The sequence below is a fragment of the Rhagoletis zephyria genome, unplaced genomic scaffold, assembly GCF_001687245.7.
Source record: "Rhagoletis zephyria isolate East Lansing unplaced genomic scaffold, Rhagoletis_zephyria_1.1 Rzeph_scaffold_02190, whole genome shotgun sequence".
Classification (NCBI taxonomy): domain Eukaryota; kingdom Metazoa; phylum Arthropoda; class Insecta; order Diptera; family Tephritidae; genus Rhagoletis; species Rhagoletis zephyria.
In genome coordinates, this window is record NW_016159274.1 from 3,478 (window position 1) to 21,056 (window position 17,579).

The 17,579-nt window shown below is 39.9% G+C and overlaps 1 protein-coding gene and 1 pseudogene across 1 annotated transcript; one reads left to right on the forward strand and one right to left on the reverse strand.

Moving 5' to 3' along the window:
* Window positions 1-173: 173 nt before the first annotated feature.
* LOC108366210 (uncharacterized) lies at window positions 174-740 on the forward strand. The gene is made up of 2 exons (XM_017620538.1): window positions 174-221; window positions 274-740. Exons 1-2 carry the CDS (start codon window positions 195-197, stop codon window positions 682-684), a joined length of 438 nt encoding a protein of 145 aa, XP_017476027.1. The 5' UTR covers window positions 174-194; the 3' UTR covers window positions 685-740.
* Window positions 741-1,308: 568 nt separating this feature from the next.
* Window positions 1,309-2,445, reverse strand: LOC108366209 (putative nuclease HARBI1; annotated as a pseudogene).
* Window positions 2,446-17,579: the final 15,134 nt, after the last annotated feature.

Sequence of the window (17,579 nt, forward strand, 5' to 3'; positions counted from 1 at the left end):
ATTTAATTCTATTTAACAAAACAAAATTTCCAGAACAAAACGGTCAACGACGCAGCAGTTCCAAAACCTGGTTGCAATTATGGAAAACAATCCAGACGTCGCAAGAGGAATGGGAAGCTTCGGTTCAACGAAGAAAAGCAGAGCAGGGCCTTGGGGAGAAGTTTGCTACTGAACTTAACGCCATTGGTCCTCCAATGCGTAACAGACGCGAGTGGAATAAGGTAAGAACTGAACTAGTTTGTGTTACCGTAGTTACTTATGAGTACTATTTAGGTTTGGTTGGATTACAAGCTGAAGCAAAAAAAAAAATTGCGACAAACCGACGAGAAACTGTGGTCACAGGAGGAGAACCTTACACACAACAAAGCACCACTAGAGCGAACCGTTGATGAGCTTCTCCACCTTCAGGAAGCAGTCAACCCAGCAGGGTCTTCATTTGGAACGAACGTGGAAGAAAATGCGGTGAGTGGCAACGGAATTTATTTAGAGGAGCCACTAGGCGAACAAGCTCCACAAGATGCGGATTTGATACCGCGATCATCAACTCCACGGCCAAGGGTGACAGTTCAGGATCGGGATGCATTCGGATCAAAGCGTTGGAACAGCAGGCTGAAGTGTAAGACACACTTTGCGAGAGGATTTCTAATATTGAGAAGAAGCTTGAAGAAATCGCGAGGTATATGAGAAAGACGTACGATTTAAAAAAGGAAGAATTAAATTTATTGAAATTAAAGGAAGAAAGGAAGAGGGAAGAAATTTTTAGAGAAGAAAAGACAGCATAAGGAAAAGATGGAAATGAAACTAAAGGAGTTAGAACTAAAAACATTAAAATACAGCCAAAATTACACTTGATTGTATTTTNTATGGAAATGAAACTAAAGGAGTTAGAACTAAGAACATTAAAATACAGCCAAAATTACACTTGATTGTATTTTCAGGTTTGGTTCCCACTCTTTAGTTTCATATCCATCTTTTGTTTATGTTGATTGAATTTGTGATTTTTTTAATTTTTATTTATAAAAAATGTGATGAACTAGTTTTAAGTTTAATATGTTTTTAACGGCTGAACTTAATTTGTGTTTTTTATTTTTATTTATAAAAGCATGTGATGAATTAATTTTAAGTTTAATATTTGATGAAGGTACTGAATTGAACTTGTGATTTTTATTAAGTTTGAGAGCATAGAAACAATTAGGTTTAATTTAACATGTATATAATAAAGAATTCTGAAGTATAAAATGAAATAAAAAGAACAAAATTAAGGTAAATGATTTTGAGCTTATTCAATAAACCGAACTGCAATTAATTTTACAACAAAGCATCAGCTATTTGCCTTCTGCGGCACTCTCCTGATGTATTATTGGCATCTTCACTGATTGGCTCTGATGATTCAACGGTGTCAATAAAAATTGCAGCTTCATCTGGATCACTGATTCTAAATTTCTTACAAATATTGTGGAAAGCGCAACAAATATTTATAATGGATGTTGCTTTAGTAGGATCGTAGCGCATTTTTCGATCACTCAGGAGACATCGAAAGCGGCACTTTAAAACTCCAATCGTACGTTCAACAACGTTTCTAGCTTTTGCGTGCTTCTTGTTAAAAATTGACTCCCTAGTTCCCCACTCTGCATGGCGGAAGGGTGTTAGTAAATAAGGACTAAGCGGGTATCCGGAGTCACCTACAAATAAGTAGTTTTTTAAATAGTGTTAACATTAATTTTGTGTTGATGTAACAATTTTAAAGTACCTAAAATATATTCCCCAAATAAGTCGTTAATGAACTATTGTTCCACACGAGCGCATCATGTGTAGAACCAGCATATCTAGCATCCACAAAACGGATATTCATGTCAGGATTGCTAGCCTGTAATATACAATTTGTTTATCAATGTTACTGTATTCATTTCTCAGAAACTTACAATCATAGCATTTATGCTAAAAAAACCTTTTCTAGTTAGATAGAGGTGTGTATTTGCGGTGGGTGCATAAATCGCATTATGTGTTCCATCAACACTGCAAATCACGTTGGGTATTCCTCATCTGGAGAAAAATTGGCTCCTTGCATGTTGCTTCTCTTTCTCTTTCCAAAATGAGCAGTACCTCTTTTAAAATGAGCGAAACTGTAGGTTGAGCGCACAACACAATTTTAGCATTGGCGTTACAGATGAGGACAGACGGCAATTAAATTTGTCTTTGATTTTGTCCAGCACATACATAAATGCGTCTTTGCTTAGCCGAAAATTCGTTATAAATTTTTAAATACATATATATAAATACATTTTGCGTTTCATTGAATAACGTATCTGCACTGGATACTTACACTGTGGACGGTAACTCCATAGGATTGGAGTAATCCCTAATAAAACGCCGCTGATGAAGAAGGTTAACTCGCGGTTCAACATTATAACTATCCTCAAAATATAAATCTACCTTATAAAACATTTTTGCTTTTAAATTTGAGTTTGTATAAAAATAAGGAACTCGAAGTATAAATGACAGAGACGTCAAATGAGAATGAACTAATTTAATTTGTTTGAATGGCAACGACGCATGTCCGGCGAAAAAGTTCATTCGCCACTCACAATGCAAATTCGCTTCGCCAAATTTATTCACTTCGCAAGTGACAATACCAGCCACAATTTCTTGTTAACTATGATAGATGGAAAGGTATTCAGCACAATTTCAGACTCGTCATCCCAAACATGTGGAATATGTGGAACGACACCGAGTATAATGAACGACTTAGAGGATATTGGAAAACTGTCATATAATGAAAATTTGTATAAGTTCGGGAATTCTATTTGACATGCTTGTTATAAAAAGATGAAAGCCTCGTAATGCTGGGGAAAAAGATAAAGTGGAAAATCCAGAAAAGACTGTAAAAGAAAATATTAAATCCCAAATGCATTTACTGGTCGATGCCCCAAAACCTGGAATGGGTTCAGCAAATGACGGAAATACGGCTAGACGTTTTTTTAATCAAAAATCATTAGCGTCTAGTGTAACTGGAGTAAGTGAAGTCTTAATAAAAAGACAACAAATTATTTAAAGACCAATATTCTGCGGATACGCCGTAAATGTTACAGCTCTTCGCCGTTACTTATCAGAGACTGGGAAAAAATTCGTGGAACTCTATCTCTGGTACTATATGCCGTCTAGCGTCCTCAAAATATTAATACATTGGGCGTATATAACTCAACAGTTTTCTTTACCGATTGGCATAATATCAGAAGAGACCTTAGAGTCAAAAAATAAAGATGTTAGAAATGTATGCGAATTTCTTACACGAAAGATTTCGCGTGAAAAAACCATGCAAGATCTGTTTCAATATTTAATATTTAGTATCATCGGATCCCATCATTTTAAATATCGAAAGTCGGAACTCTTTGTGCTGGTGTTATGTCTTTACTTTCTGAACCCATCTTGAAACAAATTGAAATTAATGTTGTCGCGGACTATTTATAAGTGATGTAAGCAGCGACTAAAGACGCATTGAGACTATATACGCTTAATTTGTGAGTCACTAACTCTATGGACAATGTATTGCAAAGTGTTTTTTAATAAAGTTGTTTATTCCATAATTTTATGTAGTTTTTACTTTGGAAGTATCTTTTTTATAACTCCCTGAATTTTGGGATTTTAATAAAAATAAATAAAAAATATAGTATGCGAGCTTCTATATTATTAATTATAATATTTTATAAAATTATGTAAAGAAAAATGAGTGATGAGAAAAATCGTTTACTTAAATTTTATTTTGAAAAAAATGCAATAAATGCCACGCCCCGTTAAATACCGCCCACATTTTTATGATATGGTGGCTCAGTTCATTTTCCTGTTGCATTTCAAATTCCACATTTCTAGGTGCTCTCAAAGTCGAATTATACTCTCGTGCACGCCAGATGAAGCATTTGGTCCACTGTGCGCCGTGCGTGCTCACTAGTTTTATATATATGTTTATACTGTAAACTTTTTTTTTTTTTATAAATGTCCTATAATAAATATGGTGTTATAATTTGAAACGTATAAAGGGAGTCATAAATGAGTGGTTAAATAAATATAGGAGGGAGGGGAAGATGACGAAGGGTGGAGACTAATTAAAAGAAGTGATTGGAATAATAGCAAAAAGGGGAACCGCCGGATATCAAAGACCGGAACGAGCGGTCCAAGGACGGGTGGGCTTCCTGTGGAACAATAAATGCAGATGACGATTGAAACATCCGCCTTGCACCAATGTGGCCAAGGGTTAAGAACCGGGCCAACAGCATATGCTGAGCTAGCATGGTTCACCACATTGATGGCAAAAAAAAGGCGGATATGCAGGTACGTGTACGTGACAATAATAAATATGTTCTCCAAACTAAAACATAGCGATGAGATCAGCGCCACAGGTTGAAATTGGCGCCCGCGAATGAGCCAGAAAAGTAGATGTTCTGAGGAAAAAAACCAGGACAGAAATAATAAGAACCAGAGGAAATAAACAGACAGCTCATTCAATTATAAATATATTTCAAAAAAAGGAAATTATTATTTAGTATACTACATACAATCCGTTCATTCAACCTGGGTCTGGCTATATGTGACCTCCTACCAAACCAGTGACTTGTTTAGGTGGAGCCCACTAAAATTCCATGGCATCTGCATAGGAACGGGGGAGCAGGTGGTCAGACATCGACAATAGCCCACCGATGGCATAATCGGATAGAAGTTGTCCAGGCTAAAAGCATCGTCATAAAACAAATCCTTTTTTTTAGGAAGTTAGTGGAATGTACGTAATAAAGTGTAGTTTGACAGTAGATTCACTTATATATATTTTTACTCTTCTTCAAGTCCGTATTGCTTAAAACAGTTAGTTGCTTGAATGCAAAGAGACGCTTGACTTTTCCCCATCCTCCGTCCGCTAACAATAGCGACGCTAACCGGGTCCTCAAACTATGTAACCAACGAGCGAAATTTTCGCAACGAGTTCGCGCCGGTTTTAGGAAATGGTGGCTGAGGTAAAAGACACTATCTTAAAGGAGATGCGCGAGAGCTTGCCCGGTTTGAGCAGAACGACAGGTGCAGAAATGGAATCGTCAAGGTTCGGTAATAGGTCGCGAAATCGGACCAACAAAAGAGCAAGACACAACTCCAGTAACGATTCGTTTAATTCCGGACGATCAGGAGAACTACATAGGAACAACAATATTAATCAAAACCATACAAACAGAAATAGTTACGGTGCAGTGTCCAATTCGGATGCGTATGCATGCGCCCTCGCTGAGCCACCACCACCTCGCCAACCGCCAATAGCAGATGCAGGGATTCTAGCGGCTGTCTCCGAAGTCGCTCGTCCGGCATCTGGAAGAAAAAACAACAAGGAAATTACTAGCTCGGAAATCAGTATAGAAAAGTGGGGCATAAACTATCAGGGTCATCGCGATTCTATGTCTATCGAGGATTATTTGTTCCGTTTAGAGTACTTAAAAGAGCAATACGTGTGTTCGTGGGGCGAGATATTAGGCGATTTCCATCTGCTACTGGGCGGAGAGGCGCGTGAGTGGTACTGGCTGTATATCCGTTCCCACGGTAAGGTCGACTGGCCCAGTTTACAATTTGCGCTCAGACACCAGTTCGCATCACAATGCACCGACTTTGAAATCCTGAGAGAATTAACGGAGCGGAAGCAAAGGTCTGGGGAGACTATCGACGAATATTTTCATGTGGTTGGTACACTGCGCTAACGCCTTAGGAATCCCATCGCTGAATACGCGATAATAAGGTTAGTGAAAGGCAACTTGCGCGAATCCCTGGCCAAGATAGTTTACTCGATTTCCGGATACTCTCCGGAACAGCTCAGGCTAGAATGCAAAGAGCTAGAACGATGTTTTCCGCGCCGCGAACCCGCGATTTCTATCAACTTTGGGCAACGCGCACAGCATGTAAATTAAATCGCTTCACTCGAAGACGATAAGCGTTTTACTCCCGGTGATGAGGGTCAAGTCACCGTGGAGGAAATACGCCATCAACGCTCTGCTAAGCCACCAATCGGGCGCTGAAATGTGTCATGCTGGAATTGTGGTGCGGAAGGCCAGTTTTTCACCGAATGCATGTCGCTTCAACGTCGCATTTTTTGTTTCAAGTGCGGAAAGTTGGATGTGATAACACCTAAGTGTCCAACGTGTAATCCAGCGGGAAACGCAGTACGGAACGCGATTACGACGGGGGAATCGCACTCCACTCAAACCCAGCACGAGTAGAGGCCTCGACGAATACACAAGCAGGCAATAAGTTCAGCCGGGATGCAAACCCATATGAAACTAAAACGCAAAATATCATTTGTAGTAAAATAGGAAAAAAGGGAAACATAGCAATCACACGTAATGGGGTTAGGCCATTTTACGAAGATAGACTACGGAATTATCTCGAAACGCGCCAACGAATTTTCGCGGAGAGTGCACTAATGGGACGCCGAGGAGTGTCGCGAAGAATACAAAAGGCCCGTGAAGGATTCCGTCAGCGGAAAACAAACGCCGATCAACAGGCTCCGCGCGTTTACGCAGATACAGAAATAAAAGGGGTATCGACGCGCGGCTTGTTAGACACTGGGGCGTCCGTAAGCATTCTGGTCCGGGGCAGTCGCGAGTTCGTGGAAGAGATAGGCGCACCAATTTAACATTACTTGTCTTGTGTAAAAACTGCAGGCGGTCGCGCGCACAATGTACTACGCAAGCTCACCATACCTGTGAAATACAAAAACTTAGAACAGAACATTACATTTTTTTTTATGCCCATACCTAGAGCAAAAGATTTACCTTGGGTGGACTTCTGGCGCGCCTTCCGTTTGGCCCCAGAAGTGATATCCGTGAATGAAATTGATTTAACCAAGTTAGAACAAGAGATGGTGTCCGAAGAAGACAGGAATGAGCGGCGCGTGTTGCATATCCTTTCGGCAGACCAAAAAGAACGCTCGGAGCTGGTGGTGAGTGGTTTTAAAACTTACGAAAAGCACGGATTGGGACGTATTCAGTTGGAAAAGAACTTTATAAAGTTGGTCGATGAGGCAGTACCCATAAAAGACCGCCACTATCCATTGTCGCCGGCGATGCAAGCAATCGTGTATGCCGAAGTCCACAAGATGCTGGAATTGGGGGTAATTTAAGAAAGTGAAAGCCCGTGTAGTAATCGTACCACAATCGTCCGCAAACCCGGAAAGAATCGCTTCTGCCTGGACGCGCGTAAACTAAATGCCGTGACTGTAAAAGAAACATATCCGTTACAAAACATCGGGGGCATTTTCAGCCGGATCGACGACACCCATTTCATAAGCAGCGTCGACTTAAAATTCGCATTCTGGCAAATTGAGCTAGAGGAGAGTTGCAGACCATATACGGCATTTACAGTGACGGGACGTCCGCTGTACCAATTCGTAACAATGCCGTTCGGATTATGAAATGCTGCGCAAAGGTTGTGTCGACTAATCTAACGTTTTCATATACTTGGATGACTTACTGATCATTGCGCCGGACTTCAACTCGCACCTCAGGATCCTAAGCGAAGTTGCAACCTGCTTGAAGAATGCAAATTTAACAATAATAATAATAATAGATTGGCGCTTACACATATGTTAGTGTTTGGCCGAGCTTCTCCTCCGATTTGTGGCGTGCGCCATGATGTTGTCACACAAAGTGGAGGGACCTACAATTTTACGCAGACTCCGAACGGCGATTGTATTATTATGAGAAGCTGTTTTTCATGGCAGAAATACACTCGGAGGCTTGCCATTGCCTACCGAGGGACGACCGCTGCTAAGAAAAAACCTTTTTTTCTATATTTTTGCGATGTAGCTTTGACCAGGATTTGAACCCAGGCATTGTGGAGTGGAAGCGCGCACTGCTTACCCTACACCACAGCGCCGACCGGATTAAATAAATCAAAATTTTGTTTCAAAGAGTTACCCTACCTGGGTTACAATGTAGGTGGCGGCATGCTAAAGACTGACCCTGAAAAAATTAAAGCTATACAAAATATTCCTGTCCCTAAATCCATTAAACAAGTACGCAGTTTTCTTGGTACTTCCGGGTGGTATAGACGTTTTATTAAAGATTTCGCCGCGATGGTAGCCCCGTTGACCGATACGTTGAAAATAGGGCAGAAATTCGAAATGACCACGCAAGCTTTGGAAGCGCTTAAGAGCCTGAAAAGAGCACTCACAAGCGCACCGGTCCTTAAACACCCAGATTTCTCTAAACGCTTTTGGGTTCAGTGTGATGCGTCTGATTATGGAGTAGGCGCTGTACTATACCAAAAGCAAAATGACGGGGCGGAGAAACCAATCGCATACTTTTCACAAAATCTAAACGACTGTCAGCGTAAGTACAGCACAACAGAAAAAGAATGCCTAGCGGCTGTGATGGCTGTTAAGAAATTCCGTCCGTATATAGATTTAATGCCTATTACGGTGGAGACGGACCACGCTAGCCTGAAATGGCTGATGTATTTGAAAGACTTGAATGGTAGATTAGCCAGGTGGTCACTACAACTGCAAGGTTTTTATTTTGACATTGAGCACCGCAAAGGCGCGGACAACATAGTTGCCGATACGCTATCGCGATGTATTGACGAAATCTCGAATTCCCCAATCGCTGGCATGGACACGGTAGAATTCGATTCTAAAGATATAAGGAGCTAGTGAGGACGATCGAAGCGAACGCAGAGCGGCTGCTGGATTTAAAGGTAGAAGACGGTATAGTGTTTAAAAAGGTTTTGGCCACGAACGTGGACCTCGAGGAGACCGAATGGAAGCTGTGGATACCAGAAGCACTAACCTCTACCCTTGTAGAGAACGCGCACTGCCCAGAAATCAACGCATACGGGGGTACGGCCAAAACACCCCATCGCTTGCGGCGGTTGTATTACTGGCCAAATATGGTGGTACAGGTCCGAAGTTTTGTACGCGATTGACAAACATGCAAGGAAACAAAGCCCAGTAACGCGATTTTAAAACCTGGCATGGGAAACCAAGTAATTACGGTACGCCCATTCCAGAAAATATACGTGGATTTTCTTGGTAAATATCCGAGGTCAAAGCGCGGGAACAGTCACATTTTTATTGTTGTAGATCATTTTTCGAAATTTATTTTTCTGAAGGCAATATGCGACGCCACCGCCGGGAATGTGGTAAAGTTTCTCACGGAAGAGATCTTTCGTAAATTTGGGGTGCCGGAGACCGTACACTCCGATAACTCACGCAATTGCTGGAAAACTACGGCGTAAAACATTTGAAGACAGCATATTACGCTCCGCAATCTAACGCAGCCGAAAGAGTTAATCAATCAGTGCTGGCCGCTATCAGATCATATCACGATAAAGACCACCGTGATTGGGATCTGTACTTATCAGAAATAGAATGCGCCCTTCGCAGCGCGGTACACTCGGCAACCGGGGTGTCTCCGTATTTCGCGTTATTCGGTGTGAATATGTTCACCAACGGCGCGGATTATGCACTCGCGACAAAATTAGCCTCGACGATAATGAATTACGTTTACTCGACACGTTACAACAAAAGAACCCGTGAGGTACGTTTTAGCCCGGGCCAAGAGGTTTTTAAACGCAACTTTGTGCTAAGCGATTTTAAACAAAATATAAACGCGAAATTTAGTAGAAAGTTTGCGAAGTGTCGCGTAACAAAAGCGCTTGGCAATAACATGTATCTGTTGGAGTCACTTACAGGAAAGAGGCTGGGAGCATGGCATGCCAAAATATTAAGCAATAAATCCACTAAGGTTTTGGAATGCATCTCTCCAACGATGAGGGTCAAGTCGGCGGAGAGGCATTGATCACCGAAAAGGTTATACCACAACTGCCCTGCAAAGTACAAAAAAAGTGAAGCTCTTTCATAGAGGCAATGTATGTATAGTGATCCTCCCGTGAACTGGGTTTTTGTTTGTATATAATTATGAACTTGTATAGCAAGCAAATTTCCTCAACACATGCCCGGCTGAGCTCTCGAGGCAGGAGACCGTGTCAGGGTGGGTGTTCCCCACGTTGGGCGTTTACCATTCAGGAATCACATTTGGGCCGCTCTGGATGATGGAGAGAATGCCGATCTCCCTTTGTATCGGCAATAAACCGATGTTTCCTTTTTTTTGAGTAAAACGAAATGCAACGTAGCAATGTGCTGTCACAACAATTACCAATTAATCCGAAGATGTGTTCGTTTTGGGTGTAAATGTCAGGTAAAACAGAATGAACAAGAAAAAAAATACACAATGGGAAATTATAAAAGCTTTTAATGAAGGGCGTGAGCACAATTGTGATTGGCTAAAGGAAGACAATGAAGAGTATGCGGTAAAGAATGGTGTTTTGGATGCTGAAGAAAACAGCCTATATAAAGGGGTTAGCGGTAGGCCAGAAGTTAAAACTGCCTGGCGTTAAATAAAGCCGACATCCACAGTGCGGGAAATTGTGCAAGCGTGCAAAAAATTAGCGCGGAGTCTTGCCGTTGGAAGTTTCCGAAAAAATCCTTGGCCAAGGAGAGGCGCGGCACAACTCGTTGGTGAGTGGTAGATTTTAAGCGATATATAAATTTTATGCTTTTTGTGACTGGTCGTGTGAGTGGGAATACCCGACGCCAATAACACCCGGAACTTTTATTGGTGTCACCCGTTGAGTCGCTCAGCAGGGGCTACAACCGCACTGTAAAATAACATTGTGCGAAGCTTTTAAACGTAAGTGCAGCGGGGAAACGAGCTAGCAGGAATCCAGGGGCGCAGTCAAGGCAATAGTTTTAAGATATTAAATCTTTTTTTGTTTCCAAACTAACTATTTTTAATACCCTTTTGCGTGTGTAATTTTTGTCGGTGCCCCGTCAAACAAAACAAAAAAACACCAAACCAACAGTAATTTAAGATTTTTTTTTGAGCTGAGAAAACCCTGCTCCCAGAAAAAACCACATATATATATATCCGCTAAGAGAGCTCTTTTAGGCAGGCTGTTAGGGTTTCCCGTGGTTGTTGCAGCGTAGTAGTTGCGAATTCAGGTTTGGGTTTTTTTTATGCGACCGGAAATACCAACTGAGTTCTTCTTTAGTACATAACTGCATATATGTTTATACTGTAAACATTTTTTTTTTATAAATGCCCTATAATAAATATGGTGTTATAATTTCAAACGTATAAAGGGAGTCATAAATGAGTGTTTAAATTGATATAGGAGGGAGGGGAAGATGACGAAAGGTGGAGACTAATTAAAAGAAGTGATTGGAGTAATAGCAAAAAGGGGAACCGCCGGAAATCAATGACCGGAACGAGCGTTCCAAGGAAGGGTGGGCTTCCTGTGGGACAATAAATGCAGATGACGATTGAAACATCCGCCTTGCACCAATGTGGCCAAGGGTTAAGAATCGCGCCAAAAGCATACGCTGAGCTAGCATGGGTCCCCACATTGATGGCAAAAAAAAAGGCGGATATGCAGGTACGTGTACGTGACAAAACCGACTTCGCTACGAACACATAAAAGCAAATGAACACAATGGACGACGTAAGGATGAAACGTACCTAGCCATATAAGTTAAATAATCAACAGTTTTATGCGAATATTTGCCCACCACGGTGCGTTCATGAAGGGTAATTTATCCCTTTACCACTTTTGATGAAGACCCCTATTGTGTATGTTATATGTACTACTTATGAATTTCTTTATTTTTGAAAATGGGAGTTTGGCAACATTGATTTTCTTACATATTACTATTTTTTACCTACACGGTTTTACACGGTTCAAGTATTGAATCCAATTCTGCTTGCTAGTGGGAGAGAGGGGTTGAGAAGAAAAGGGAAAAGTACATATGCGTCTGTACCGTCAAGTAGTTTCAAGTTTCTTGCTTTGCTTTTGACATTTTCGTTGTTTCCCATTTAAAGAACCAAAAACTGGAATTCAACAAAATTAAAGCTCGTAAAAGCAAATAAAAAATGCAAAAGAGAAGGACCCAGAATTGCTCTAAAGTACTTGAATCATGTAAATCGGGTGTAATTAAATTTGAAAAAACTAATTTTGAATCTTTGTTTTTCTACGATTGGGAATTTTAGGTTTTTATATTATCGGTTTAACATATTTTAAAAATCGAAGAGAAAGGACAAAGTTACAGAAAATCGCTATATAACAATTAGCTAATTCTTCAGGAACTAAATAAAACTAAAAGGTTTATATAAAATGCTTCGTCACTGCATTTTAAAATTATCCGATACTATCGATAGTATTGATAGTTTCAATGCAAACTATCGAAAACATCGAATGGGATGAATATCGATAGTTATACAGCTCTACTGCATATTTGATATTCATTTGGAAGAATTTCGGAATTAGAAATATGAGGTTTGAGCCATGTTTCGGTCAAGGAAATAATATTAAAATTGCAGTCAAAACCTCTTAAATATAAGTGAGTTAATATGGTATTCAAACCTCCAACGTTTTGATAGAAAAACCAGGGCTACAAACCGGTTTTGAACCGAGCCGGTTTTTGAACCGAACCGTCGCTTTGGTCTTTGAACCTAACCACCAACCGAACCGTTTTTATTTTGAAGTGCTAAAACCGAAACCAAACCACTCCAAAAAACGGTTCGGTTCGGTTCAAAACGGAAATCCACTATAGTATTTTCAAGTTTTGTAATTTTGTCTGAAAATGCATCCCATATGGTAAAACTACAACAAATTTTTTTTTTTATGGCAACTCCGTGAGTTGAAATTTCGCCAGCAAAAGAAAATCAAAAATCAATGCGACTTTTAAGATAATTGAGCTATAAAACTGCATACTCGGATTTTTTTAGTTCTGATTAAAATAATTTATGCTTTGAAGCAATTTTGTTGAAATCTTTAGGTTTTTTTTTAATTTTCGTACAAAGATTTAAATTTGGATTCATATGGTTGTTTTTATAGAACGAGCTATACTTTTATAAAAAATTAATGAGCATTCAATCAACAAAAGAAAAATTTTCAAATGTCGCACTCCTATTATTTTGATCACAGGTATATAGTCTGTTCCAATAGCAGTCCGGTTTACAGGATTTATTCAGAACTTACAGGAAGTCGTTCCTATTGACATAAAACCTGTAAGTGGGAACACTTTTGAGAGAGTAACTGAGCAACTGTTCCTAGTCAGAAGTTACAGGATTTAGTCCGGAGCTTTTTTTCCTGTAAGTTCATGAAAAGTGTCAAACGATCAGCTGATTTGCACGTGCAAACAAAAACAGAAAGCGGTGAAAGCAAAGTACCTAATATTTGTAAAAAAAAATGGAAGTAAACAACAAAATACTTGAATATGTATAGATTTTAATAATTAGTTAGTGATATTTCAGCCAAATCAGTGTTGTACAAATGACATGTAAACAAACCGACTGACGTTTTTACAGGAAATAGTGCTTTTTGCGTTCCCGTGCACTTCTGCATCTATTCTCCTTTTACTCACACTTGAGAGAGTAAAATTGTAGTTTGACAGTTCCACAGGTTTTAGTCCGAAGTTCAAAGGAACAGACTAATACTGTACACATGAAGGTAAGGCCTAGTGTAAGCTCCTACCGACCGAAAATGGGGGTTTCCACATTAAGCCAAGATTTTGAGTGTCAATTAAATTGTCTACTCCTTTTTTTAACCGACTTCCAAAAAGTTAGGAGGTTATCAGTTCGTCGGAATATTTTTTTTTTTTTGTTTTTATGTGTGTTACCGCATAACTTTGGACAAAGTCAACCGATTTCTATAATTCTTTTTGCATCGGAAAGGTAGTGTCTCAGAGGTAGTCCTCTACTAATCTGGTTAAGATCCGATCATTGGATCATGATATATATATATATATATATATATATATATATATATATATATATATATATATATATATATATATATATATATATATATATATATATATATATATATATATATATATATATATATATATATATATATTTTTCTATGTGAATTGAAGTCGGCTTGTTTATATTATAGATTTGTTATATTTTTGTAATATTTGTATCCTTTAGCATACAAAAATTTAACCATTTGAACCAAACTGAACCAAGGTTCAGGGTACTCATGAACGGGTTCTTGTATCTGAGTGGTTCGAACCACTGAACCGAACCACACCGATTTTTGGAGTGGTTTGCAGCCCTGGTAAATACTTAAAGTTGAGTTGCCAGTTAGTTTTTGGAATCAGAATTAATATTAGAAATTTTAGCTACGTTGTTATTACTTTTCTTAGGTTTAAACTCAACCTCACGAAACGCTCGGTTATTTAGTAGTGAATCAAAATCATCGGCAGCTACATCAATTTTAAAAGATGAAATACGGCAATCATATTTAAAATTAAATTTACGAATAAATACATCTTTAGTTTTAATTTTAGTCGATATCTACGACTTTATATCGTCCGAAGAAGTGCCGTTAGCAAATCTAGAAACAAAATATTGATCTTCTTGGTGGAATTACAACCAACTTTTTGGTAGTGATTTCAGATATGCGGGATTACGAGTTATTCGGAGAACTTATGTTAGACAGTGCAGCTTCAGATGTAGATGGCAACACTGTTAAATCGACGGTTTGGTTGTCGATATTAGTTTTAGACGTAGACCTAGTGGACATGGCTTTAGATAGCGGAGGCTGCAATGCCCCAAGGCATGGAAAAGAAAGATAAATTAGTTCCAAAGCCTCAGATAGAGGATTTTTCTGAGTAAATTAAATGACTATCTTTTTAGGTGGACTACCAACACGCCTACGTTTATTTTCTCGGTTATCTTCTGAGTGTGAATTGTTGTCGAGACATGTGAAAGACTTAAACATTTTTTCGTAATGCTTAAATTTCTCAACAAGCACCGACAGATCCTTCCCGATTTCAGAAAAACCATTTCTGGACTGCCTAAAGAATTTAAATAAATCAACTTCGGTTGATCTACATTTTTGACAAGACCAGCGAAGACCCTTTCCCTCATTAATAGCGTCTAACACCCTATCGCTCAACCCAGCACATTTTATATGGGCAATCACAGAGCCAGCATGACACATAGGAGTCGCTTTCAACGTGGAAATTGGCGTAAATACACGACTTGTTTAAAATGATATTTATTAGCGTGGGCCGAAAACCCGCCTTTTTAGAATTTTGATTGGTAATAGCAAAAATATGGTTCATTATGCTCAAGAAAAAATCTGTGGGCAAGATTAAAACTTTTGGTCAATATCTTAGGCTCGCCCAAGTCCACCAAAATTTCAAAAAAGTCCATATTCGAAATTATTTAGGACCAATACATTCGAAGATAATTCCAATTTTACTAAAAAAATTAATTAATTTATTTATTTATTAATTTTTTTTTTTGAGCATGTTGACCTTAGATGGACTTGGGCGACCATAAGATATTGTCCAACAATTTTCATACTTCACAGAGATTTTTTAGAGCATAATAAACTATATATTGCCAATCAAAACTCTACAAAAACGCATTTATAGGTTTTAGGTTTATATATAAAATGTATCACTTTGGGCCCTTGGGTCTTTTGTATTGCCTGTAGCTTACCACTTAGTATCTCCAGTTCCACTTTATGCAAAATAGAAACCACAGAATTTTAACTTTGAATTTACAAATTGCGCATGGGGTTTTATTGATAGAATCGGGGGATGCTCGGACACGTCCATACGCATGAAAGATCTTAACGATTGTGTATTTACAAAGCAAAGTTAAAAGTTGACGTTTGTTTTAATCTGTATACCTGTGTGTGTGGATGTGTGTATTACATGTGTACTGTGTGTACAAAGTAAGTGGATAAGTGAAATGGCAAAGTGTTTCTTTTAATCTGTTTGGATGTGGATGCGTGTTAGAATGTGTTGCTGATGGGGACATCTGTGGGAGCCTGCGGACGATAGTTTCGCGAGCGGAAGGAGCAGCGTTGCCGTCGCGAAAGGACCCATTTAGCCATCCCGGCCCCGCTAGGCGTATACTTAGCCTAGTAACCGCTGTAGCCGATGCAACGTCTCTACAACGTTGCCAAGCCCGGTTGGGCGGCGGTGGTGCGACCTGGATGGCGGTTGGCTGCGGTGCGATGATGGGGGCGATAGCGTGCCGACGGTGGTATCCGAACGTGGACATTCTGCCGCGCGTTATGGTGTTGGCGACGATTACTTGGAGCTGGAGCTGATTCTTGTCTTCGCGCGAGATTGCGCCGTGGACCCGATGGGAAGTGATGGAACATGGTGTGATGACGTCTTTGACACACGTGACACCGGCTACGCGATGCACACTCCCATGTCATGTGGGACAACGCGAGGCAGTTCAAACAATTCCCGTGCTACTTGCTGCCGCTGGACCGGTTGCAGGCCCCGAAATATTGAACAGGCGCTCAATGCGTGGCGCCGATGACATAGGCCACAAAGAAGCACTGCTTGGACCAACTCATCCGCGAGTTCGAATGCTGCGGATGCAGCGGATGCTTAGGTTGCGCCTGGTGGTGCTGCGGCTGTTGATGTTGAGACGAAAGCTTGGACGAGGGTATGGCACTGGAGCTGCTCCGGCGAATTATGTGGCAGATCGTGGTCCCGCAATCGGTGGCACTGCTGCTTTGGACCGGACTGCCGGCATAGGGTTGGAAGAGGCGATAGCCATGTCAACGTCCATTTCTATGAAACGAAAGGGGACTTTAGCGTTTTGCGGGGGAGGTAGCGTGCATGCTAACGCTCTATTATTTGGTTAGTCAGGTGTCAGATCAAATTTTTTATATGAGAATTGAAGTAGGTTTTGTTTTTTGCTAAAAATTACTTGTTTATATTATAGATTTGTCATATAAATAGATCTTTAGTTTTAATTTTAGTCGATATGTACGACTTTATGTCATCCAAAGAAGTGCCTTTACCAAATCTAGAGACAAAATATTGATCTTCTCGCTGGAATTACAACCAAATTTTTGGTAGTGATTTCAGATATGCGGCATCACGAGTTATTCGGAGAACTTATGTTAGACAGTGCAGCTTCAGATGTAGATGGCAACACTGTTAAATCGACGGTTTGGTTGTCGATATTAGTTTTAGACGTAGACCTAGTGGACATGGTTTTAGATAGCGGAGGCTGCAATGCCCCAAGGCATGGAAAATAAAGATAAATTAGTTCCAAAGACTCAAATAGAGGATTTTTCTGAGTAGATTCAATAACTAATTTTTAGGTGGACTACCAACACGCCCACGTTTATTTTCTCGGCTATCTTCAGAGTGTGGATTGTTGTCGAGACATGTGAAAGACTTAAACATTTTTTCGTAATGCTTTAATTTCTCAACAAGCACCGACAGATCCTTCCCGATTTCAGAAAAACCATTTCTGGACTGCCTAAAGAATTTAAATAAATCAACTTCGGTTGATGTACATTTTTGACAAGACTAGCGAAGACCCTTTCCCTCATTAATAGCGTCCAACACCCTAGCGCTCAACCCATCACATTTTATATGGGCAATCCCATCACAGAGCCAGCATGACACATAGGAGTCGCTTTCAACAGTAAAATTGGCGTAAATATACGACTTGTTTAAAATGATATTTATTAGCGTGGGCCGAAAATCCGATTTTTTAGAGTTT